The 24,868-nt window shown below is 45.2% G+C and overlaps 1 protein-coding gene across 2 annotated transcripts in view; it reads left to right on the forward strand.

Annotated features, from left to right (window-relative positions):
- LARGE1 (LARGE xylosyl- and glucuronyltransferase 1) overlaps positions 1 to 24,868 on the forward strand; it is a 398,132-nt gene that overhangs the window by 105,308 nt on the left and 267,956 nt on the right. Inside the window, exon 2 of one of the 2 annotated variants that reach the window (XM_032763382.2) lies at positions 4,771 to 4,957. In XM_032763382.2, the coding sequence (XP_032619273.1) occupies positions 4,852 to 4,957 (106 nt within the window). In that variant the 5' untranslated portion in view covers positions 4,771 to 4,851. Of the gene's footprint in view, positions 1 to 4,770; positions 4,958 to 24,868 lie in introns of those variants that run through there. The other variant, XM_075068615.1, reaches the window with a different exon arrangement.

The raw sequence follows: 24,868 nt of genomic DNA on the forward strand, positions 1-24,868 counted from the left end.
ACATCGCCCAAGATCTAAGGCTAACGACCAATCTGAGCGACAGCCTGGATTGACTATAGGAAAGCCTATGACTCAATGCCGCACACGTGATCTGCTGAATGTCTGGCGCTATAACCAAGTCAACAGGACACTAAGGACTTCTCAAGAACTCAATGGGACTATGGAAGACAACACTAGAAGTCAACTCAAGGCAACTTGCACAAGTGGCATCAAGTGCGCATATACCAAGGTGATGCACTGTCCCCGCTGCTGTTCTGCAATAGGCTTTAAACCCTCATGCCAGATAATCACAAGGACTGGCTACGGGTACTAGGTTCAGAGGTGGAACTACCATCAGCCACCTCCTCTACGATGGATGACATCAAGCTGTATGCTAAAGAATGAACGAGACATCGACTTGCTAATACCACCTGACGCGGATCTACAGTGAGGATATCGGGATGTCATTCGACTGGAGAAGTGTGGCGGATGGTAGTGAAGAGAGGGAAGGTAGTCAAGACTGATGGGTGGAACTACCAGCGGCCCACATAGCAGACAACAGACCAGCTACAAGTACCTGGCATCCCGCAGTCACATGGAAACCACGATGAGGAAGACAGGAAGACAACACATCTCAAAGTATCACCAAAGGATAGACACAGTGTCCTGAAGAGCCAGCTCAGTGGGAAGAACAAGATCCACGCCATCAACGGATACGCCCTGCCGGTCATCAGAGACCCTGCCGGTAATAGTGAGCTGGCCAAAGGAGCATGGAGGCTGCGATGTGAAAACCCGGAAGCTCCTCACAATGCACGGAGGAGTTTCCACCCAAGTCCAACACCCAGAGACTGTATACAGCCGGAAGAAGTGCGGGGGGGCTTGGTGGCGCAAGGCCACTATCCTGGATGAAACCCGGAACATCCAGAGTACATCAGTAAGATGGCCCCAAAGATGAGCTGCTGAGAGAATGCTGAGGCAGCAGCAGAATGGGAGGAAAACCAAGCAGAAGAAGTGCCAGCAAACAAGACCCTCATGGGATGTGACCATCGACAGATAGCTGAGGTGGCTGACATTGGAAATCCTACCCAGTGGCTGGACAGGGATACTAAAAGCAGCACTGAGGCACTGATCATAGCACACAGGAACAGGGCAATGAGCACCAGATCCATTGAAGCGGGTCTACACAACTAGAGAGGACCCAAGGTGCAGACTGTGCAGAGAGCCTCAGAGACAGTCAACACATAGTGGCAGGATGTTAAGATGCAGGCAGGAACAGCATAACTGAACGGCACAACCAAGGGCTGGCATTGTGCACAGGAAATCTGCACAGCGTATGGGCTGACCTCCAAGACCAGATGGGAGATTCCGCAGAAGGTTGTGGAGAATAGCAGGGCTAAGATTCTGTGGACTTCCAGATCCAGACGGACAGGCAGGTACTGCCAACTCAACCAGACATCGGGTAATAGACAAGGAGCAGAAGACAGCGGTGTGATAGATATAGCAGTGCAAGTGACGGCAACATCAGGAAGAAGGAATATGAGCTGGAGAAGTACCAGGGCCTGAAAGAGGAACTAGAAAGGATTGTGGAAAGTGAAGGCCAAAGTGGTCCAGTGTGGTAGGAGCCCTCGGGGCTGTGACTCCTAAGCTGGGTGAGTGGCTCCAACAGATCCAGGAACAACATCAGAGCTCTCTGTCCAGAAAAGTGCAGTGCTAGGAAAGCTAAGATACTGCGCAAACCCTCAACTCCCAGGCCTCTGGTAGAGACCCGAGGTTGAGAAGCACAATACCACCCATAGGGGTGAGAGTGGATTTTTTTTTTTTTTTATATATATTTTTAGCACCATTAGATATCTTTTTATGTTTCTTGCGATGATCCATCACAACCTGGCTTGTCTGTCTGGGAACTTCCCAAACAGCTTCCCTAGTTAGATAAAAGTTCTACATGAGTGTGCAGAATTATTTGCCTATTTTGTTTGAAAGATGGCAGTCACATATAAAGGCAGAAAATTGTCTGGGCCAGATCCTGATCTGCAGCCAAGATATGCTCAGTGCAGCTGATGTGGGGGTGCAAACATGCCCTTTATGCTGCCCAATCCTGAGGCTATTTTGCACCAGTAAAATGGTGCAGAGCAGTTAGAGCCTGGTCCAGGATAGGGCTTACGTATTGGCCAATTCACAAACTACATTTTCATGGGTATTTAATAAAAGAGACAGTAACTCAGGAAAAACTGAATTATTCCTTAAACATGCAGGTCAAATATGAATTTGCATGCTGCCAACTCTGTTGGTGCTCTTCCGAGTCGGTGTATGATCATCTATTGCAACGTGCATCAGAATGCTCATGGCAGTGCACATGGGGTGGGATTATCAAAAGCATTCATAATTGTCCTTAATTGTGCTGTGCTTGAGAGTTCTATCACTGACTGAGTGTGCTGGCCTAGCCCTGCTCTCAGAGTGCTTTGGAAAATCCCACCCTTTGAGCGTGATGTATGTTTTTATATTATACTGAAGCATAGCATACCGTGAAAATGGTATAGAATTTTTGCCATCTCTACACAACAAAGTTATTTATACTCTGTATGCTTTACTGTGTACACATAACACTACGGTGAAATGCATCAAAAGCCAGGCAAAATTATCTATATTTTTTAGATGAGCATAAACAGCACTCTTCTCATTACAGTAGGACTTCTGGTGGGATGTTTTAAAAAAATAGATGAAATATAACCAGTGTCACTGTTTCAGGGTACCTGCACCCTCCATGGTTCTTCGATGGCACCGGCTTAAAGGTTTCCAGCCTCCATCTATCACTGAAGCCCCTGCTTCTGACATTCTGTAAAATGTTGTTCCTTGCCTGATAGTGCTGCTGCAGCCTCAGGGGCAGTGCTATGCTGAGCTGACAGGTCTCCTCCCCCTGCCCATAGAGAATGGCAGCCACAACGCATAGGAGCTTGAGCGGCTACTGCTGCCAGCCGGTAGAGGCAGTGCTGCCTCTCCAGGCTGCCTGTGGGAAAAGAGGGGTTACTGAGGAACTGGCTCAGGGGGTGCTGGTTCTGAGGAAGTGACAGTAGTGGTCACTGCCGGGCCTTTATTACTGCAGAACCTATGCAGGTCCTACCCTGGAGCCTGAACTCCACCTCCACCTCCTATAAATGCCTGAGATGGCATGGGCTTGGGTCGGGTCAGAGCTAAGGGCCCAGCCTCGCTGCTGGGGGGGTCGAGGAGTGCTAGCGCAGAGATGGGGTTAGCACATGTGCAGTAATTGTTACTTGTATGTTTTGTTGCTTCTTTGTGGGCTGCAGAATTGCTCTTTTAGTTAGTTTGTAAAGCTGATGCTATTTGGTAACATTTTGGAAGAGTTTGGTAAATTTTTGTAGTCTTTGCTTTCCCCTGCTTGAGACCCCAAGTGGTGGGGACCTAAAGTATAAAATGAATGGAAAATTCTTTTTCTGAGCCCATCTTTCCTATCTTTAATTTATCTCTTACTTTTGCTTTAAGTTGAATTTACTTTCACTGTGAATTTAATACATTTATGGTCTTAAAGATCAAATGTGTTTTCATTTGCACACAATGGTGATTTTCAAAAATGTAAATCTGTGTAGCAATCTTCCATTTCAGCATGCACCAAAAGGCACTATTATTAAAGACTTCACAGTACCTTCGATTTAGCTCTTACAATCCCTGTCACCGCGTTGCACCAATTTTTATTTGAAATCACAAACCTTTTCTGGGGAGGTTTCTGTGCCTGCATGTGAACCCTGCAGAATCCTGAAACAAATAGATTTGCATGGATTTGATACCTGTTTTTCTGCCCTATTGCCCTACCCAAATCCTGGTATTTTTCAATATTCCTTCCTTTCTAGGGAAAAGAGAGAGGTATGAAAAAGTCTTTAAGCTCCATGTGTGCTCTGGATATAAATAATCATTTACTGAAAATACCTGTAATGAATAAAGCGTCTGAGAGAGTGTTGCCACCTAATCTGTGAAGTGCAAAAGTGCTACTTATTTTTATTTTAAACAAGCCCCGATTTCCTTTTTTCTTTTCATATAATGGTAGCACCCTTAAAATATCAGTCATATATTTTCCATAATATAAAAGAGAAGGAAATACCTGTTAAATTACATTAAACTATGTTAAGATAATTGAAATACTGGAATCAGATGGAAATGGCATTCCTGAAAGAAGGAAACTGCTTCTTTATCTCTCTTATTGCATATAGTCTGAAGCTCCTGCCACCAACTGCTAGCGTTTTCTTCTGTTTTCTGTCTTTAGCCATTGTAAACCTTCCCTTTTCCTCCCTTTTACACGTACATCAGTATCACTTTGTGATTGGCAAACCCTGTCATTTTAGTGGCTTCCATAATTCCCACCCTCCCTTTCCTGATTATTTGAGTCCTTCATTACCAGCAGTTAGGCCAGCAGTGGACCAGTGTTTTTCCTGCTCTTCAGGAGTAGATGTAGAGATACAGGTGTCTCTCTCTTTTCTGCGCAGAGACATCAAGGAAAATGTAGTCTTTTTCTGTTCAAAGGGTGGCATACAAATGTTGCTCTTTATAAGATGAGCTCAGTGTGTGTTTAGCTGATGTGATATATATTATTGATTTATGCTCTTGTAGGGCACTTCTCAGGCATGCATTATTATATTTGTTGTGCAGAATGTTGAAATGGGAACTGTTTTGCAGTGTGAACAACCCCATTTTCAGCCTCATTCTGTAGCTCTGCAGGACACTGGAAGAGCCTGGTTTCATATAGTGGTAAAAACTGGTAACCTTTCTTCCTTTCCCTTTCAGAGAGTAATATGTGGGAGGCTGTGGACTTCGCGCTTCCGACATAGGAACAGCACTGGGTTGGGAATCTCTACTTCTGAGAGAATGCTGGGAATCTGCAGAGGGAGACGGAAATTCCTGGCTGTCTCTCTGACTCTCCTTTTTGTTCCAGCCTTTACTTGGATTTACCTGTTTTCTGGGAGTTTTGAAGGTAAGAGTAAAAAAAACCCGGTGGAAACTGATGAATGAGGAGGATGGGAGCTGACAAGTCCTGGGACTTCAATCATTATAGGTTAAATAAAGCTGTTGTCATGCACTGCAAATGGCTTCCTGTGTGCAGCTCTGAACAACAGCAGTCCTTGCCACCATCTGACAGATGAGGAGGATGTAGATCCTGGCATCAGTAGTTTGCTTTTTCTCTTCCACTTTGCACTTAAAAAGCACTGTTAAAAATTATTTCTCCTTATTCTTTTTCTTCTCTGTGCTTCCTGGCATTTCATTGTCTGTATCCCATGTCTTGGTGGTAGATAATTATGATGATAAAATCTTAATTTAAGAGCTGCTCTAAAAAGATAAATGTTTGTTTATATAGATTTTATTGTTATTAATAATCATGTTTATTACAGAATTGCCTAAGGACCAATCAGGACAAACACAGAGTTGTTCATGGTCTCTATTCCAAAGATCTTATAATCTGAATAGACAAGACAGACACAGAGTACGGGAAATGGTATAGAAGTACTTAAAAAGGGCACCCATCCATATGCTCTAGGCACCCTTGAGACACATCTTTAAAACACAAGAGCAGCAATTTAAGATAACTTGCCACAATTCTCCTCCCCTTTGAAGAGTTTTTCACCTCTGCAGTTACAATCCCTCCCCCACATTCATTCTTTATCTTCAAATGCAGGGGGGGAGGAAATGACCTTGCAATAAGCCCTGACTGACTGTCATCAGATTTGAGGTGGGGTAGAGGAGGAGGAGAACAACTTGCAGAGCCATGGGGCACTGACAGCCAAAGCCCCACCAGAAGCCACTTCTCAGGTATACTAGTGGAGGTCCAGTTTGAGAGCCTCTCTTCCTCTCACCTTACACCAGTGAGGTAGGCCTGTTTGTGTCATTGTGAACATGGCTGAGATCAGCTGTTGGCTTGTTTTCAAATGGGTTCCTCCCTCCATTCCCTTCCCTTCCCTTGTTTAGTGATGCAATAGCAGCTATTGTAAAAATATTTGCTAGGATTTGCTGAGTATTTCTGTGTGAGGTTACAAAATAACATTTCAGTGAAGTATGCAAAGCTATCTACAGTCAAGTGGACAGCTTTTCAATCCATTTATCAGTGCCTGACAGGTGAAACAAATACTGAGCACAGAAAATCAGTCTGTGTCTCGAGGATCTTACTATATCAGGGGTCAGCAACCTTTGGCACGCGGCTCGCCAGGGTAAGCACCCTGGTGGGCTGGGCTGGTTTGTTTACCTGCTGGGTCCACAGGTTCGGCCGATCGCGGCTCCCCCTGTCCATGGTTCGCAGTCCCAGGCCAGTGGGAGCTGCGAGAAGCGGTGCGGGCCAAGGGATGTGCTGGCTGCCGCTTCTATTCAGATTTTAACTTTCTCTCTGACAATTCAAAAAGCTGATCATGTATACACGTGTGCTTGTGTGCTTGTATTTAATCATTCTACACTAATGTACAATCACTGTGTGAGGTCATCCTAGGATGAGACATTTATAGGATTCACAGTAAACTGGAAATGTAAGGGGCAGTAGATGGTTGCTTGAAAACAGATGGTCTTACATGCTGAAAGGCCATGATTTTGTATTTTATAGTATATGCAAAACAACACTGTATGTCATATTGCTCAGTTTTATGTGATCATGTGATGAAAAACCCTACTTTTGTGCTGCATTTTCCGCAGGTTTTTTTTGTTTTATTTTTAACTCCAGTTTAAGGAGGCGGGTGTTTTGCCTGGGAATTTCCTTAGTTTTTACAACACTTTTAAAAATGGCCCAGTGTAGTAGTTCCTACAAAAGCTTCTGAGAGATTCCAGGGGACTTTGAAAGCTGCATAAGGGCAGACTTCACTCCTCCATAGACTACCTCCTTCCTTTTGTCATTTGATGTCTTCTTTCCTGATCCTAACACAATACCCGCAAATACAGCATGTGGGCTCTGTCTCTCCCATTCCCTCTGTGGTAAGCGTTTGTCTCAAATCTGGACCTTAGCGTCCAAAATCTGGGTGCTTACTATGGACTCCCCCAAGCTTTCTACCAGCTTGGAGCTTATTTCGCTGCCACCAGACAGGAATACAGCGCCTGCCTCGCTCTGGTCCCCCCAGACTTTCCCTGGAGAAACCCCCCAAGACCCAGAGCTCCTGGGTCTCCCTATCTCATCCCCCAGCTTCCCTCCCTTTCCCTGGGTTAGCCGGAGTGATGCCGTATTATGCTCCTTGAATACAAACCAGCGAGGATAATTTACCTCCCCCTGGGCTATGCATTCAGACCTAGTCAGCTAACACAAAGAGATTCCCCCCTCCCTTCTTCCCGTAGCTGTAACTAGAGAAAAGACCTCAAGCAAGTCTTAAAAAGAAAACTTTATATAAAAAGAAAGAACATACATATAAACTAAACACTGCATTAAGAGATCAATACAGGGATATGGCTTATAAGAAAATAGGAATAAACAGTCTGATTTAAAAGATAGCCAATTTAAACCAGTCCAGCAAAACAACACACATGTAAATACAAAACAAAGCATATAACAGCCTATTGCCTTGCTACCTTTGTACTCACACTTTGGTAGACGAAAGTTAGAAAAAAGATTGGAGTTAGAAGGAAAGCTGTTTCACTCCATAGCCGGGAGAAACAAAAGACTCAGAGTCCCCAATTCCCGCCCCTGACTTTTAAAAAATCCAGTTCTCTGATTGGTCCTCTGGTCAGGTGTTTGGTTCCCCCTTTACAGGTAAAGAAAATTTAACCCTTACCTATCTACTTATGACACCCTCTACCCTGGGGATGATGTGAAACAGATGTATGGGACTGTCATTAGGCAAGTGCTCTCTAGACTATCTGTCTATCATTTGGCCCCATTACTGTAATATGTCAGTGCTTCACAGTCTTCAACACATTTACCCTCAATACCGCTGTGAGGGGGGGGAAGAGACATTAACTTCATTTTACAGAAACTGAGGCCTGGAGAGACTAATTTACCTGCCCAAGGCCAGGAACACTGTCACAGAGCGGGGAATTGAACCTGGTGTTTCTAAGTCCCAGACTAGTACTTTAATGACTGGGTCATCATCTTTCTGAAATACTCTGTCGCCTCCAGCTCCATGTGACTTTGTTAAATGCCTCGTAGCTGATATCATTTCCAAACAGAGTCACTTTTGGTTCAGGCAGTCAGTAGGATCAGAGTCACAGCCAGAGTTGGGTGAATACTGAACACAAATAAATAAATAATGATTCTATGTCTCATTGTAATATTTAAACAGATTCACTTTGATGCTGTTTGCACTCTGTTTTTGTGTTTGCTTTCAATAAGTAGGCTAATGAATATGTTAATTGGCAAGAATATGGACAGACACAATGAGCTTTAAGTTTTAATATTCCTGGGACGTGAGCTTTGAAATCATAACTGTGAATATTTGAATCAGAAAACTGATTCTGGGAGTTAAACTCATCCAATTATGTGCCAGAAATTGTATCTCATGATCCACGTGCCTGATTCACACAGCTTGAATTTTTATGCTCATAAACAAGATATACGAAGAATTAATAGTTAAAATATTCATCAATTGTTTTCATATAGTGAACGAATTTGAGGAAATAATTTCTTCACAGACAGTTTATTAACAGAAAGAGGCAAAATTTGTAGAATGCATTTTTCCTTATGAAATATTTTGCTCAGGCATGTCATCTGCTGTGAATCCCAAAAAGTTTCAGTTGTTGAGAAACCTGTTTCAGTGCTTGCTTAAGGTGAATGTGAATCTTAACATTGAGTTCAATGGGATTTGAATAAGGCCCTGGGAAAAGAAGTTTCAGATGGATTTCTCTGTATTTATTAGGAAACCTATGATTTTTAGCAAGTGAACTGGGATATGGTGTCCTAGCGGCTCTTTGACTCTGCTGCAAGCAAGGTACTACCTAAGTATATGTGCATTTTTTCTCGCAGAGACCTTGGAACAGTGACTTTCAATCCTTTTTCCTTTCAAATGAAGGTGCAGACACCTTTGAAAATCTTAGACATAATCTGTGGACCCCCAGGAGTTCACGGACCATGGGTTGAAAACCACTGCCTTAGAAGAAACACAACAGCTTCATCACCATAGTAAGGACACCAGGCTGATGCACAGGTCGAACAGTGTTACCTGTCCTTGGTGCAACATATCTTTTCAGGAAACTTTAGAAATTGCTTGTACTGTAGTTTGGCTGCATGGCAACACCAAGAAAGGTTTTGTTTAGGTCTGCTTTTGCTCGTAGGCGACTTTTGTGAACAGTGACTGTCTCTCTGCAAAGATTTGAATTTCATAGCTTGCAAGTCAGTACCTCCAAAACTTCTAGACGAATACATAGCCTTACTTCACAGGCAGCTTTGCATATACACACAGACTAATGTACTATCATAATACATCTATCTCATGCAATGTATTGTATTTTCCTAAAAAAACAAGTTATTTTTTATACATTTGAATGATACAAAAATAGGGTGAAAATAAGAAAAAAAACTGAATAATACTTTTTTCTAAAATCTGGGATTTTTTCGGTGAAAATCTATTTAAACTTAAGCATATAGTACCAGTAGGAAACAAGGTATACTAATGAGGTACTGGCACTATGTCTAAACACCCTTTTTCTGACCTGAAATGCTCATAGGCAGTCACATATTTGTGTGTCAGTCACTACAGGAGTGGTCCCCAAACTTTTGATGGTCATAACCCTTACCCCTGCCTGTACTGCTCCCCCCCCCGCCCTCCCTGATCTGGGGCTGGGAGCATGACCGTGGCTTACGGGGACTGGGGGGTGGAACGCGGACAGGGATAAGGGGGCCAAGGCTGGGGCCACAGTGGTGGTGGATCTGGGGTCGGGGCCTAGGCTTGGGGCCATGGCTGGGGGTGGGGTGGAAGCGGAGCTGCAGCCTGGCTCCGGTGGGGGCTGGCAGTCGGGTCCATGGCCAGATGTGGCTCCACTCTGAGCCTTGCCCCCCCAGCCTGAACTCCGGGCTGGGAATGGAGCTGCAGCCTGTGGCTGAGGCTGGGGACTGGGCCAGGCATGTGCAGGATGGGGAATGAGGACGTGGCTGGGGCTGGACCAAAGCAGAGCTGGGGGTGGGGAGGGGCTGGGTGGCACTCCCTCCCCATCCCTGTGGGGGCTGGACTGGGCCCTACTGTGCACCCCTGGCCGGTCCTCCACACACCCCTTGGGGGGTGCCCCACACTTAGCAGAGCGCTGCAATACAAACTTGTATGGGATGGAGATCAATTGGGTAAATGGTTTCTTCACTTGAAGTTTTGCTCACCTGCCTCCTTCCAATGGCTTCATATCCTCCATATCCCCCTTTGAGACTGGGGCCTAAGTAAAGTTTTTGCTGTATTCACCCGCTTTTTGAGAAATAAGTAGAATGAATAGCCAACAGTAAAAAAAAAAAAAAAAAAAAAAATGTTATAGACTGTCATGACTCCCTTTCCTCTCTAGGTACCCCCACAATAAGAGAAAGTGATGATGATCAGAAAGCTTGTGTGTTTGTAGCCTGAGATTCTCTCTCTAAATTTGTCAGATGATTGAGATGAAGTTCCCTTGGATGTCTGGGGCTATAATAATGATTCTTCTAACCTATGGGTTGTGTAACATCAGTTTCCTTTCCCAACACTCTGTGAAAGATAACTTAGCACATGGGGTGTATCCATACAAACATCTAATGTAGTTCCTCGATGACTCTGTCTTGTTCATTCTTTAATACAGTATGTTGAGTGCATAGAGTGCTATAATTGCCTTTATTAGATTTACAGCAGTGAAGTACAGCGTACGCAATTGTCTTAGTTACGCTATGCTAAACCAAATCTATAATCAATAATCTAATATTGGTCTTTTGAAAAGTGTAATATAAATGAACATTTCAAAGAAAAAAACCCAGAATATAAATCTACTGACTTTCTTAAGACAGTCTTTTCTGTCTAATATTCTGTTCATGATTATGTTAAAGTAGGAACTAATGACAAAGTGCCGTATCTCAGTACGCTTTTAATAGCAATTTTATAACTGTTCTAAAGAGGAACAACAATTTAAGCCTCAGTCTTCCAAACTGCTCTTTGCAGGTGGACCCATGAGCTTGTGCAGAAACATAATGAAATCAGTGGGGCTCTACACAGACATAGCTGGATTGCCACATGTAGTAGCTTGCAGAATCAGATTTAGAATACTAGCGTCCTCAAGTGGCAAAATACCTAGTGTAATGGTAGAGGTTGTCACGGTGCAATTTAATACTGGTGTATATTATATAGTGTTCAAGGAGATCCAATATATAGTAGATTATTGGAAATGTTATTGCCGAAGCTGAAGTAATGAGATAGTATATGCTCTCCTATGCTTTATAATGCTGACTGCTGGTTACTGAAAAGAAACAATAAGTGCTGGAATGATAACATGGGGGTGCTTTCTGTTTACAAGGTAATGACTACATTGTGAGCTGAATAAACTACAGCAAAAAAATCTGTGGCTGATTATCTGCCGCCCCCCCCCCCCACACTTGATTTTCTTCCTTCTCTCTATTTTTTCTTCACCTGTTCATCTTTCCTCCTCTCATCTTTCCTCCTGTACATGTTGATAAGCCTCTCTTCAGAATAGCTGTAATAGTTTCTTTGTCTAATTTGTGTTTCAGAACTGAACTGGCAGGGAGGGTTTGGGATTCTTCCAATGTTATCACATGCAACAGTTACCAGAGCCTTCCTGGTTTGTGAGGATTCATGGATTTTTAAGGTCAGATGAGTCCATTCTGATAATTTAGTCTGACCTTCTGTATAAAACATGCCACAGAACCTCACCCACTAATTCCTGCATCAGGCCCATAACTTCTTGTTGAGCAAGATCATATCTTTTAGAAAGACTGCTAATCTTGGTTTAAAGATTTAAAAAGGGATGGAGATTCCACCACATGGTAAGTGGTTCCAGTGGGATTACTCTGCACTGTGAAAAATGTGTGCCTTATTTCTAAGATAGCCTGAATTTGTCTGGCTTCAGAAGGGGAGAAGAGGGATGCGAAGGAGATAGGAAACAGTTTTAAATTTTTTTTTTTTTAAAAAAAAGACTATTTCCATTGCAACAGTTAGCCAGTCGCATTTTCATTGTTTTTTGATCTCTCTCCCCCAGTCCTTCCTCATATGAACATTTTAGTTTCTCTATTTCAGCCGGAGGTAGTGAGAAGCAGGGGTTAAGTGGCCACATTTATTGCTGACCAACAGCTTGAAAATTCTGAGTATATGAGCCAGTTGGAACAGAGATTTTTCATGCTCATGTTGTTATGACTGAGAAACAACCATACAGTGTGTGAGAAGGTGCCTCTCCCCTTCCCACCCCGGGGCGCCCTCTTATGGCAGGCTAGACATGGATAGGTGTTTTTACCTACATTTTCCCCCCAGCCCAGGCATAAAAAGAGTACAGACTTTCACTGTCTGATACAAAGTCCCATCTCTGGGCATCATTTATTTATGTATAGGTACAATAGTGTGTAGAACCCTCATGGTAAAACTGTTCTCCTAATTCCCAGAGTAAAGCATATAAAGGTACTGTGATTTTTTTTTTTTTCTGTTCTCCTTCTCTAGGGAGATCCTTTACAGTTCACCTATCCGTGAGTCCACCAGCACTTGGTCCCAGTTCCTTTCTGCCCTTGTTCCAAGGCCCCACTCCCACGCCTATCCATCCGAGAGTGACCAGTCTTATAACTCTAATACTGAAAACCCAGTATGCAGCTCAGGAAGGCCAGCAGGTTAACTGCTCTTCTGGATTCCTAGCAATTTCTCCCTATTTCTAAGGATGACCTGTAGAGCTTTCTGCTCTCTGCAACTTCCGTGTGTCTCCCAGGCAGCTGTCCCCTGCCTGTTTCTTTGCTGCTCCAGTCTGGGCTCTCAGCGACAGCTCTCTGGCTCTCCAGGTCTCCAACTCACCCTTTCTCCTCCCCTCTGGGGCCCAAGTGCCTTCTTTTAAGGCCAGTTGGGAGGTAACTAATCAACCACAGGTGCACTGGACTCTGCTCCTTCCTAAAGGGGCTAGTTACCCTATGATACAGCAATTATGGAAATTAGACACCTACAGCCAATCGGAGCTCATGGGATTGCATAATAGTAGGGAGAAAATCTCAGATTTTTTTAAATTCATGACAATGTCATGGATGAAGTAGCAATTTTCAGGGGATATGCATGGAACACAGTCAGCAAAAGGTCACTGCTGCAAACCTTTGCATAAAACCGTCAGTCAAGTCTGGAGACTGGTGTGTGGATGCAATCTTCTGCCTCCCTGCTGCTGGAAAAATAGCAGCAGTTCTTGGGTGGGTCAGCGTGGGTTAGGATGGAGCAGGCAGGACTGGGTAGCAGCAGCCATTTTAAGTTATATTGGGCTTCTCAGAAACCATCTCCCCTGCAATGCTTCCATTCTGCTGTCCTCTGGGCTTATTAGTATACAGAGAGGGACAGAGCCTGTGGGGGCAGGCATGCAGCCAATGGGGGGGCCACCCCAAGAGACACTGCATACCTATTGGCTTCCCCACATGCTGAGGCCTGGTTCTGCTTCTCCACTGTTGGAAAAATCATGGTATTGGGCTTTTTTTTGCAATACTCGTGTAGTCCGAAAATGATTCTTTTTTCAGGGCCATAATTATGGGAGAAAAAATTGTACAGATGAGCACTGGTAATTGTAGAGTATCCTGCACCTTGATTAAATAAGACAATACCATTTCCATCTAATGTAGAATAAACTGCACTACAGTGCATGAAGTGGACTATAGTAAATATTTTCCTGAGAACTATAAATATTACACTGCTACAGACACTAAAATGTGTTACCATTTCAAGCACCGGGTAATTTTATAGGATAATTATTAACTGTACCAAAATTATTAGAGGCTAATTACTAGAAGACTTGTAAGGCATGAATGGTCACTTGCCACCTGATCAGGAAAAGTAATCACCCAACTCGATTTCTTTTTTCTAAGCCAAAGCTTATCCCCCTTTTAAGTTTTGAAAATAACTCGTCAGATTAGGATCAAATCAAACACAATTTTAGCAGCATTTTAAGAGTTGTTTCTTAAAGTGAATAACAAGTTTTACTATAGCAGAAATTTGGCAGCTAACTATTTGTGATTTGTAATCTTATATCTTAACAGCATCTCTGTGTTGGAGTCTCCAAATAAAACAACACACTTTCTTACAATGTAACAATCTATACAGTTTACCCGTACTGTATTAAACGATAGAAGATATTACTCTCATTTTTCACAGGATTAATGCCTTAAGTAGTCAAGAGTTATTTAAACTAATACCAGGATTTTAGTAAGTTGCAATCAATAAGCCACCTCCCTGTCACAGGATGTAATTTAACCAAGTCATATTATTTCTGAAAAGGTGATAGTATTTCTTAACTATATAGCATTAGTGACGGTTTCCAAATTAACTATTAACATGGAAACTCCTTTTTTATCCCAAAATGATGATATCCTTCCAAAATCTGCACTGATTTTAACAATGGCTTCTGTTAGTCTGAAAGCTTAATGTGAGGTAGTATTCTTTTCCAGACGTATGAACAAGAATGATCATTAGATATTTCACCCTTTGCTGCAATGTGTTGGAGAGTCTGGGACTTAAAATAATGATCTCAAAGGAAACAGATTGCAGAATATTTTAAAAGGAGCCACATGCAAAAATCATATCTGTGTAGACGAAGTTATCCTGCATATAGTTTCTGTGTGAGGGTATTAGTTGCTAGTTTGTGTACATTTGAAGTGGAATGTGGAGCTGTGAAGTAGAGTCTTTCTGAAGAATGCAAATGCCTTCCAATTTTCTGAAACTTATTGTTAGTCTGTTTTAGATCATGAGATACTTGCATTGTCCAGGAGTACTGCCTCCCCTAGTAATGACATGGCTTCAGTGCTTTTGCTAATGACTCTTGCAATTTTGATTCCTGGTTTCAGCAGGGTTAAGATGTGAGCGTGCAGAATGTACCTCTGTGATTTCTCCTCATATTTATCTTTCTCCCCAGATCTGAAACGCTCTCATACACACTCCCCGCCCCGCTTCAGCTGCCATATTTGCACCTCAGTGATTTAATTTTAATAGCAGAGATTAAGCCGTCTCAGCTCGTCAGAGAGAAGATATTCATCATCATCAGGCCCAATGAGAAGTTTAATTTTCCGCTTCTCTTTTTTTCACTAAGCTCTGGCGGCTGTCACTCGCACCGATGTCTGCGGGACATTGAATAATCTGCTTCTGCAGATGCATTTCAGTAGTTTCACTCCTTTTATTTCCTCCGTCAGTCTCAGTAAGTGTCATCGCTGTAGACTCTTAATTGAAGACCACTGTCAAGAGATGGAGGGAAGAAAATTTTTCCGTGCACAAAGCTGGCTCTAGAGCTCATGGTTTTTATTGTATTCAGAGGCTGGATAAATTAGATCAGGGCATTGAAATAGCTGAGACTTGTAGTTCTTTTCGAGTGCTTGCTCATATCCATTCCAGTTAGGTGTGTGCGCGCCGCATGCACGTTCGTCGGAAGATTTTTACCCTAGCAACACTCGGTGGGTCGGCTGGGCGCCCCCTGGAGTGGCGCCGCTATGGCGCCGGATATATACCCCTGCCGACCCAGCCGCCCTTCAGTTCCTTCTTACCGCCCGTGTCGGTCATTGGAACAGTGTAGCGCAGCTCAGCTGACCTCCACTTCCCTAGCTACTCGTAGTTTTTGTGTATATAGTTATATAGTTATAATCCTTTTATATATTTATATACTTATGTGTTTTTTCTTTAGTAGCACAGTTAGTTTAGTAATAGTTAGCGGGGTTCAGGGAGTAGCCCCTTCCCCGCAACCGGTGCCGGAGCCCATGCCCGGCTCACGGGTTCTTAAACCGTGCTTGGCCTGCCACAGGCCGTTGCTGACAGGAGATCCACACGACTCCTGTTTGCGGTGCCTCGGGGAATCGCATTTCACAGCTAAGTGCCCCATTTGCAAGGCTTTTAAGCCGAGAACAACATGGAGCAGCACTTTCGTTTATCCTCCACCTTCTGCACCGAGCGCTAGCCATCGCGGACAAGAGCGCCTCGCACCGGCCGTTGCCGGCACCGAAGTTGACTCGGCACCAGGCTCCCTCTCTCTGAGGTCGAGGAAGCCCACAACTCCTCCTGCCAGTGCCCGACACTTCCCGGCGCACGCTGTGGTTGAGCTCCCTGCTCCGCTGCTTCTGTGCAAACTGCACCGCAGCAGAGAGCCTCGTTTAGTCGGATCGCCCGGCACCGACACCTGCAGAGGTACTGATGACGTCGGCACCGTTGATTCTGGTCCCACGGGGCCGTCGAATCCAGTGCCTGCCTGCTCCCCGGCATGCGCCGTGGTTGAGCTTCCTGCTCCTGCTGCTTCCGTGCCAACGGCACCGCAGCCAGAGAGCTCATCTAAGTCGGATCGCCCGGCACCAACACCTGCCGAGGCACCGACATCGTCGGCACCGTTGATCCCGGTCCCACAAGGGCCGTCGAATCCAGTGCCTGACTGCTCCCCGGCGCACGCCGTGGTCGAGCTCTCTGCTCCTACCGCTCCCGTGCAAACTGCACCGCGGACAGAGAGCCTGTCTCAGCCGCATCGCCTGGCACCGACACCTGCCGAGGCACTGGCGACGTCGGCACCATCGATCCCGGTCCCACGAGGGCCATCGAATCTGGTGCCTGACAGCTCCCCGGTACGCACTGTGGTCGAGCTTACTGTTCCCTCCATGCTGGAGACATTCCTAATGGCGAGGGATCTCATTGCCATGACAGAGTAGAGGCTGCCTGAACCCCCGGCACCGCCGGTGCGGGTAATACAGTCTCTTGGCAAGCCTCCTTGATACAACCATCCTCTGTCGGCGCAGCAGAGAGGCACCGTTCATGATCACGGTCCCACAGACGCTCCAGGTCCCGTCGGCACTCCAGGTCCCGTCGGCACTCCCGCTCCCGATGCCACTTGCAGTCCCGATGCTGTTCTCCTCGGCACCGGTCGCACTCGCTGCACCGGTCGGTGTCCCTTTCACCGACCCGATAATCTCGGCACCGTCCTGGCTCCCAGCACCGCTACAGGCACTGTGACTTCCGTAGCCTCTCCCGACCTTGAGTTCTCGGTCGACCTCCCGGCACTGCTCTGGTAGCAGGTCCGGATCTCGTTCCAGGTACCGGTGCGCCTTCCGGTACTGGTCCCAGGTGTCGAGTTGGGCAAGGTTTGGCAGAGTCAGAGACTCTGCCCATGGTTTTTCAGCAGCTCCATGGCCATCCGGGCACTCATCAGTGTCTTCCCACGCGGACAGCTCTAATGCTCAGGACTGCGATTCTGGTGTGCCCACCAACAACCTGAGAGCCCATCAGGATCTCCTATGTAGGGTAGCACTCAATGTGGACCTCCAGGTGCAGGAGGTCCCGGAGGTAGGGGACCCGGTAGTGGACATTCTATCGGCGTTTGCCCCGCTAGAGGGCCCCTACCCGTTTATTCGGACCATCCAGGCGAATGCCGATACTCTATGGAGGGTACGACTACTTGTCTGTCTCGTCCTCACTCCTGCTCACTAGTCATTCAGTTGGTTAAGAAAAGGAACGGTATGCCAGCAGCACCAGCCCCGAAATCGAAGGGAGCTAGGCGAATGACCCTACTTCGCCGCAAGGTGTACTCTGCAAGGGCCTTATAGCCCTGCGTGGCAAATCAATAAGCCCTGCTTAGCCCTATAATCATAACACCTGGATGGCGGTGAATAATTTATTGGAGCTTCTCCATCAAGATCCCTGCCCGCCAAGAGTTCACTGCCCTCTTGGAGGAAGGAAAAAGGCGGCCAGACTTCCCTCCAGGCCTCGTACCAGGAGGAGCTCTCAGGCTTCAAGTTTCAAACCTCCGGCCTTTTCACGACTTACCATTTGTTGGTAAAGGCCTTTTTGGGTGAAATCAACCCCGGCTGCAAGGCCTGAAGGACAACAGGGTCCTAATGCGCTCTCTCTCTCGGTGTGCATACGCCGACGACCTACTGCAGCCTTTCCGTTCCCACCCAACTGCCCACTCTGTGCCTAGCCAAAGATAGGATTTTGGCAGATGTGCGCTGAGGTGGTCGCAGACGACCGTCAGGACCCTAGAGGGCAAGATCGAGGTCCCTCGCAATCACCACCCGTGGAACCAAAGACATTCTTTCGAAAATGTGCCGAGGGGCGCCATATAGACCGGTTACAGGCGGGATCCCACTCCTACTTTCTCTTGGCGTGGTCCCAGTTACCTTCAGTTCGCTGCTCCTACACATGGCGAGTATGGGTACACTTCCAATTTGTTTCACTCTGTCCCTCTTCAGGTACTCCTTTCAGGCGCATTCCTCTTACAAGAGGTGCGACGCCCGATGACGAAGGGGAGGGGTTTAACCCCTTATTCCCTAATACCCAACTCGTACGGAGGTCTTGGACCTGTCCTAGATCTACAAGGATTCAACCATTTATAATAAGGTTGAAGTTCCGCATGGTATCCCTGGAACATTATCCTGTCCTTGGAATCCTGGAGACTGGTATGCCGCCCTCGATATGAAGGACGCGTACTTCACATTGCCATCTTCCCTCCACAGGAGATACCTCCGCTTTCTAGCCAACCCGGTACTTTCAGTTTACGATCCTGCTGTTTGGCCTTTCTACAGCCCCACAGGCATTAAACCAAGTGTGTGACCGTAATCGCCACCACACTCCGCGGATGTCGGATATGCAATTTTCCACATCTGGACGATTGGCTTATCTGAGGAGACTCCAAGACACAAGTCACTCAGCGTGTGGGCATCGTCAGGGGCCTATTCACATGTCTAGGCCTGATGATCACTATGGAAACATCCACTCTGGTTCCCACGCAGAGGTTAGACTTCCTAGGGCTATCCTGGACTCCGAGCTAGCCGGATTAGGAGCTGGCATTCCACATCAATGTCCAAAAATGAGAGCAGTCCGCCTGGCGTGCCAGGGGTTCCAGCAGCAGCTGCGAGGCCGTGGCGGCTCAGTGTTTACAGCCAACGCAACGGACATGTGCTACATGAACAACCTGGGAGGGACATGGTCCTCCTCCTTTTGTCAGGAGGCTATCCATCTCTGGCCTTTTGCATAGCCCACTTGATAAATCTGGTAGCATCCTTTCTCCCAGGCTTTCGGAACACCTTGGCGCTTCAACTCAGCAGGTCTTTCCTGTCTCATGAGTGGTCGCCCTGCCCGATGTGATGCATTCTGTTGCCAGAAGTGGGGATTTTTCCCCACATGTGGACCTGTTCGCTTACCGCGAGAACAGGAAATGTCCGAGGTTCTGCTCCTGCCAAGGTCTCTCCCCAGGACCGATCTCGGACACTGTCCTCATGTCATAGAAGGGCCAACTCCTTTATGCCTTCCCACCGCTCCCCCGGCTCATTGGGTCCTGCTCAAACTTCGCAGGGGCAGGGCGCGCTTCATCATGATCACTCCAGCGTGGTCCAGGCAGCACTGATACACCACGTGCTCGGCCTGTCAGTAGCCAACCCAATTACCCTGCCACTCCACCCATACTTCAGGACCACGGCAGACTTCGCCACCCAGACCTTCAGTCTCTTCGCCTCACGGTGTGGCTGCTGCGTGACTTCGGGGTAGCAGGAAGCCTTCCACCTGGTCAACGTACCTGGCCAGGTGGAAGGGTTGCTCCTACAGGTGCGAAACGCTTAAGCTTACTCCTGCTGAGGTCTCGATCCCCTGTATTTTGGACTACCCTCTGGCCTACAAAAGCAGGGCCTAGCGGTGTCATCACTGAGGGTACGCTTGGCAGCCATCTCTACCTTCCACCCAGGCTAAGGTGGTCGTTCTGTGTTCTCACACTCTATGGTTTCGAGGTTCCTCAAGGGCTTGGAGCGCTTACACCCTTAGGTACGCTGCCCGGCCCCAACCTGGGACCTCAACCTGGTTTTAACCAGACTCATGTCTCCTCCATTCGAGCCGTTAGCGACCTGCTCGCTGCTATTCCTGTCTTGGAAGACAGCTTTCCTCATAGCTATTACATCGGCCAGATGAGTCTCCGAGCTCAGGGCTCTTATAGTGGTTCCGCCATACACTATGTTCCCAAAGGCAAGGTGCAGTTATGACCACATCCGGCTTTCCTCCCTAAGGTGGTTTCGGCCTTTCATGTTAACCACACTCAATGTGATGGGGACAACAATTGGACTCTCTGGACGTCTATACAGCACTCGCATTTATGTTGAGTGGACAAAATCATTTCATGGCACGCCCCAACTCTCGGTCGCAGTAGCAGACTGAAGGAAAGGCCTACCTGTTTCCTCTCAGAGGATCTCATTCTGGGTGATGACGTGCACCCGCACTTGTTATGATTTGGCTCACATTTCCCCAAGCCACATCACCATGCATTCTACCAGGGCTCAGGCTTCATCTGCCACCTGGCTGACTCGTCTACCTACCCACGAGATCTATCGTGGAGCTCCATGGTCCTCGGTCCATACCCTTGCTTCGCATTATGCTCTGGTTCGACAGTCAAGAGATGCTGCAGCCTCAGGCTCAGCAGTTTTACATTCTGCCATATTTCACTCCGACCCCACCGCCTACATAAGGCTTGGGAATCGCCTAACTGGAATGGATATGAGCAAGCACTCGAAGAAGAAAAGACGGTTACTCACCTTAGCTGTTGTTCTTCGAGATGTGTTGCTCATATCCATTCCACACCCGCCCTCCTTCCCCTCTGTCGGAGTAGCCGGCAAGAAGGAACTGAAGGGCGGCTGGGTCGGCAGGGGTATATATCCGGTGCCATAGTGGCACCACTCCAGGGAGCGCCCAGCCGACCCACCGAATGTTGCTAGGGTAAAAATCTTCCGACGAACGTGCACGCGGCGCGCACATACCTAACTGGAATGGATATGAGTAACACATCTCGAAGAACAACAGTTACAAAGGTGAGTAACCGTCTTTTTTGGTATGTGAAATCCTATTTGGGCCCCTCAGAAGCACCCCATGTGTGCGTGTGGGGTGTTTTTTTTTTTTTTTCTTTTTCTTCTGCTATGATTAGCTTTATTGTGTGGTGGTGATGTGGTGGAAAAACCATAAATCCTTTAACCCTGTGGGTTTGACTCAATGGAAAAGTTTAATCAGTTATACTAGTATAACTATATCAGTATAGTTAAACCACTATAATAATCCTGGAATAACTTCCTGTGTGGATAGTCCTATTTTTGAATAAGAGTGGCTTTTTTCAGCTTAGTTTAAATTGCTTCCAAAGCAAAATATACTGGAATAAGAATGTCTACACTGGGAGTTATACCAGTATAACTATATTGGTTTAAATTCACATTCTTCCTTATATTGGTATAACTTTCACATGTAGACAAGCCCTAAGAGCCATCACAATTATTTTTAAAAATACCAGGATGGTCCATAAGGTCAGGAAAATATTGCCTTTTTTCTGAACATCCAAAGGACACCAGAAGCCTCTAGTCATTAGCATTACCATGTATTTTTTGCATTTCTTCCAGTTATTGTGCTGACAGTTGCTGGCTGTGAAGGAAAAGGAAACAACACATCTAAAACAATTAACACCATTTTCCTTTTAAGTGGCATAGTTGTTTTTTTGCAGGTTGACTTGAGGGAGCTGGATATATAATAATAATATTGTCAGCCAGAGGCAAAGTGTAATTTTTTATAGGAAAAAATATGTGGTGCGTATTTGGCTCCAGCCTACAAATAGGAAGCCCCATACACCAGGAAGGATAAAATATGCTGTTTTTATTTTTTCTTAAGGGGTAGATAATGCCTTTGGCAACAGCTTGTTTTGGAATTATTTGCATATTTAAATAAACAGTGTATATTTTTAATAATGAAAGAGCTTGTTTACGTCATATATCCACCAGTAAAGAGCATGGAGGAGGAAGATATATTATGCAGATGTTGGCTAGAAGTATTCCTGTAAATTCATGGAGGTTTAGTCACAGCCTGGCCGCACAGCAGTGCTGGGAAACCCAAGGGCAATGCTCTCTGACTACAGAGAGAGAATACTCTGTGATCAGGTATGGCTTTGTGTTTCAGGACTGGATGTCTGATAGTAAAATGCTTCATTTAGGAGTTAGAGAGATGCAGGGGTGCTATACAGTGGCAGGCAGGAAATGAAAAGACGCTGTTGGTGAAAGTATTAGCAATGGTGCAGAAGTTATGCTGATGACAGAAAAGTGATAATGGGATAGCTGAGGATATGGTGATATGTGTGTTGAACTGATAGTGGGGAAGAAAGGATCTGGGTAGTGCTGTATTGGGTTAAAATGGTGAGCGTAGAGTTTTTACTAGGGATGAAGGAGCTGGTGAATTGCAGGGCATTGAACTCCCATTTGATAGTTTACTGTGTTTATTAGAAATAATCTCATTGGTGAGAACAGGGAGGTGAGGATGCTTGTAGTGACTGAGACAACAGAAAGGGTGATCCTGGCATTTTAGTAATGATGGAACGGGAGAGGATGTGAGGAAGGAATATGATTGCACTGATTGTGGAGAGTATCAGGAAAGGTCATTGTGCTGGAGATGGGGTAGGTGCTGAACTCAGAGACTGACAATGTCATTTGTCATGTTTCTGAAAGTAATCTCACTGAACAAACAACAAAAATGAATTTGTGTCTATATTAATTTGCTTGAACATAACAAGGATTTTTTTCACACTAGAAAAATTAGACTCTAAGTTCAGGCAGTGAATGAAAAATGTTCTTGTAATGCTTTCCATACAAAAATATTTTGGAAACAAAAAAATAAGAGGGAAGTGATGCACACATTGGGATTCTTGCCATTTCTGCAGGCCTATTAGGAGTCAACAATAAAATTATAGAACTGTCTAGAAAGTTATAGAGGAATGGGAATAGGTAAGTCTGTAAATCTGTCATGGAAATCACGAATTTTGTCACTTTCTGTGACTTCCGTTACTTCTGCAGTGGTGGGTGTGACTGAGCTCATGGCCTCACGAACAGCTGCTGGGACAGTCTAGGGCTGCCGTGCGCCCCTCTACCCCCAGCACCAGTGGTGTTCCCCAGCCACGCATTGCTACCCTCCCTTCTATTCCCCCCTCAGGACAGCTGCGGTCCTGTGCCCTCTGCCGCTGGGCTGCCTTCCACTCAAGAGGACCTGTGGCGCCCCCAGAGTCCCCCCCTCCAGAGGACCCAAGATTTAATTGGGTATATAGTACAAATCATGAACAGGTCACGGCCTGTGAATTTTTGTTTACTGTCCATGACTTTTAATAAAAATACCTATGACTAAATCTTAGCATTAGGAATGGGTACAGTCGATGACTAATATATGGAATTAACTGTCATTGGGTGCTGAAATGAGGGGTCTAGGTGGAGTTGTAAACTGTTGAGGAGCTTGGTTTGGTAGGATCTAGAAACTTCTAGAAGATGGAGGGTATTTTGATAACATGGTTCTGTATATTTTTCATTTTTCACTGTTTTGAATTCAGTAGTTGGTTTTCCCCTTCCAAATGTAGTAAATATGAAAGCTGCTGACCAATGCCACAAATGAGTGGCTGGTATGTAGTGGCTATCAAACTGTGTGTGAATTTAACTGAATCAATATTCCTAAAATTGAAGGAAGCATTAGGAAACAAGTGATTGAATAAACTGAAGTACTGAATGCAGAAGTTATAAAGCAATTAAATTTATAGATAATGTAAACATTGTCAAAACTAGTTAAGCAGCAAGAGAGAGAGATTCATATTAATTTAAAAATGCAGAAATTCTGCTTATTTGTATTTCTTGTGATCAAATGAGCCATTGAATGATACATTTATTGAAGTGGAATAATCCTGCCAGTGAGATATTTTTGGTTCCTTAGTTGTCACTGAAACATAGCTTCAATGATAATTTAAGACCCTGTTTCAGACTCGTGATACTGTAGTTCAATATCAGTTTCATTTAGGAGCAGTGTCTCTGCATCTTCAACTCCCCAATAAAAGACCAAGATCAAGCAGAGATTATGTCATAAAAACAACTGCGAAGGGCAAAGACTTGAACTTGACAAGAAAGTTGCAACTTTCCTCTATGCTAAAATCATCACCTTCAATGTATCACAAAATGAGCAATTTAAGGAAGCAATTAAAGTGTGTAGCCTTGGATGTACTCCTCAGGACAGATTGAAACTGACAGGTACATGACTGGATGCTGCAACTGAAGAAAGTGAGGAAAAAATAAAGAAGTAAAAGAATAAATATGGACTTTTTAATGCAAGATGGTTGATCGAACACAAGTAATGATCCAATAATGGCTGCAAGAATCCATATAGTGAAAAATGCATTCCTACTTAATGCTATCAATTCTGTGTCTGAAAAGAGCACGGCAGAATGTTGTTTACACGTTACTGGAGATGCCATCCAAGAATGCAGGAAGAAAAGTATATGCCACTTATTCAGGCAGTGAAAATAAAACAAAAAAGATCAGAGAACTTCAAGTGCAGTCATCCTGGAATTTTGATGTATGTTCTGGATGATACTTGTGGAGAAAGAAGTTAAACTTTGCACAGTCCTAAAGCACATTGTAAAAGTTTAAAAAAAAAAAAAATCTTCTGCAGCCACACTCAGCCCCGTGATTGGTTGATTGAAGAATGTCGACTGATGTCCCAGCTTCACGCTGATGCCACTGGAAAGATAATGACTCTAGAGCTGAGCAGATAATTGATTTTTTTTCTCTTGACCCAGCAAATCAAAAAATTGGGAAATATTTGGCTTGGTTCTGTTTAGAATTGGCTGACAAATTGGAACTATTAATTCTGGCCAGCAAACTGTGCCTGTTTGTCTAGTTTTTGCCTGGTGGTTAGGGCACTCGTGTGGGATGTGGAAGACTCTCAGGTTTGAATCCCTGCTCTGGAGCAGGCGCTTTGAACTCAGAACTCCCCCTGCCCAAGTGAATGCTCTAACC

The sequence above is a fragment of the Chelonoidis abingdonii genome, chromosome 1 (genome assembly GCF_003597395.2).
Source record: "Chelonoidis abingdonii isolate Lonesome George chromosome 1, CheloAbing_2.0, whole genome shotgun sequence".
Lineage (NCBI taxonomy): Eukaryota > Metazoa > Chordata > Testudines > Testudinidae > Chelonoidis > Chelonoidis abingdonii.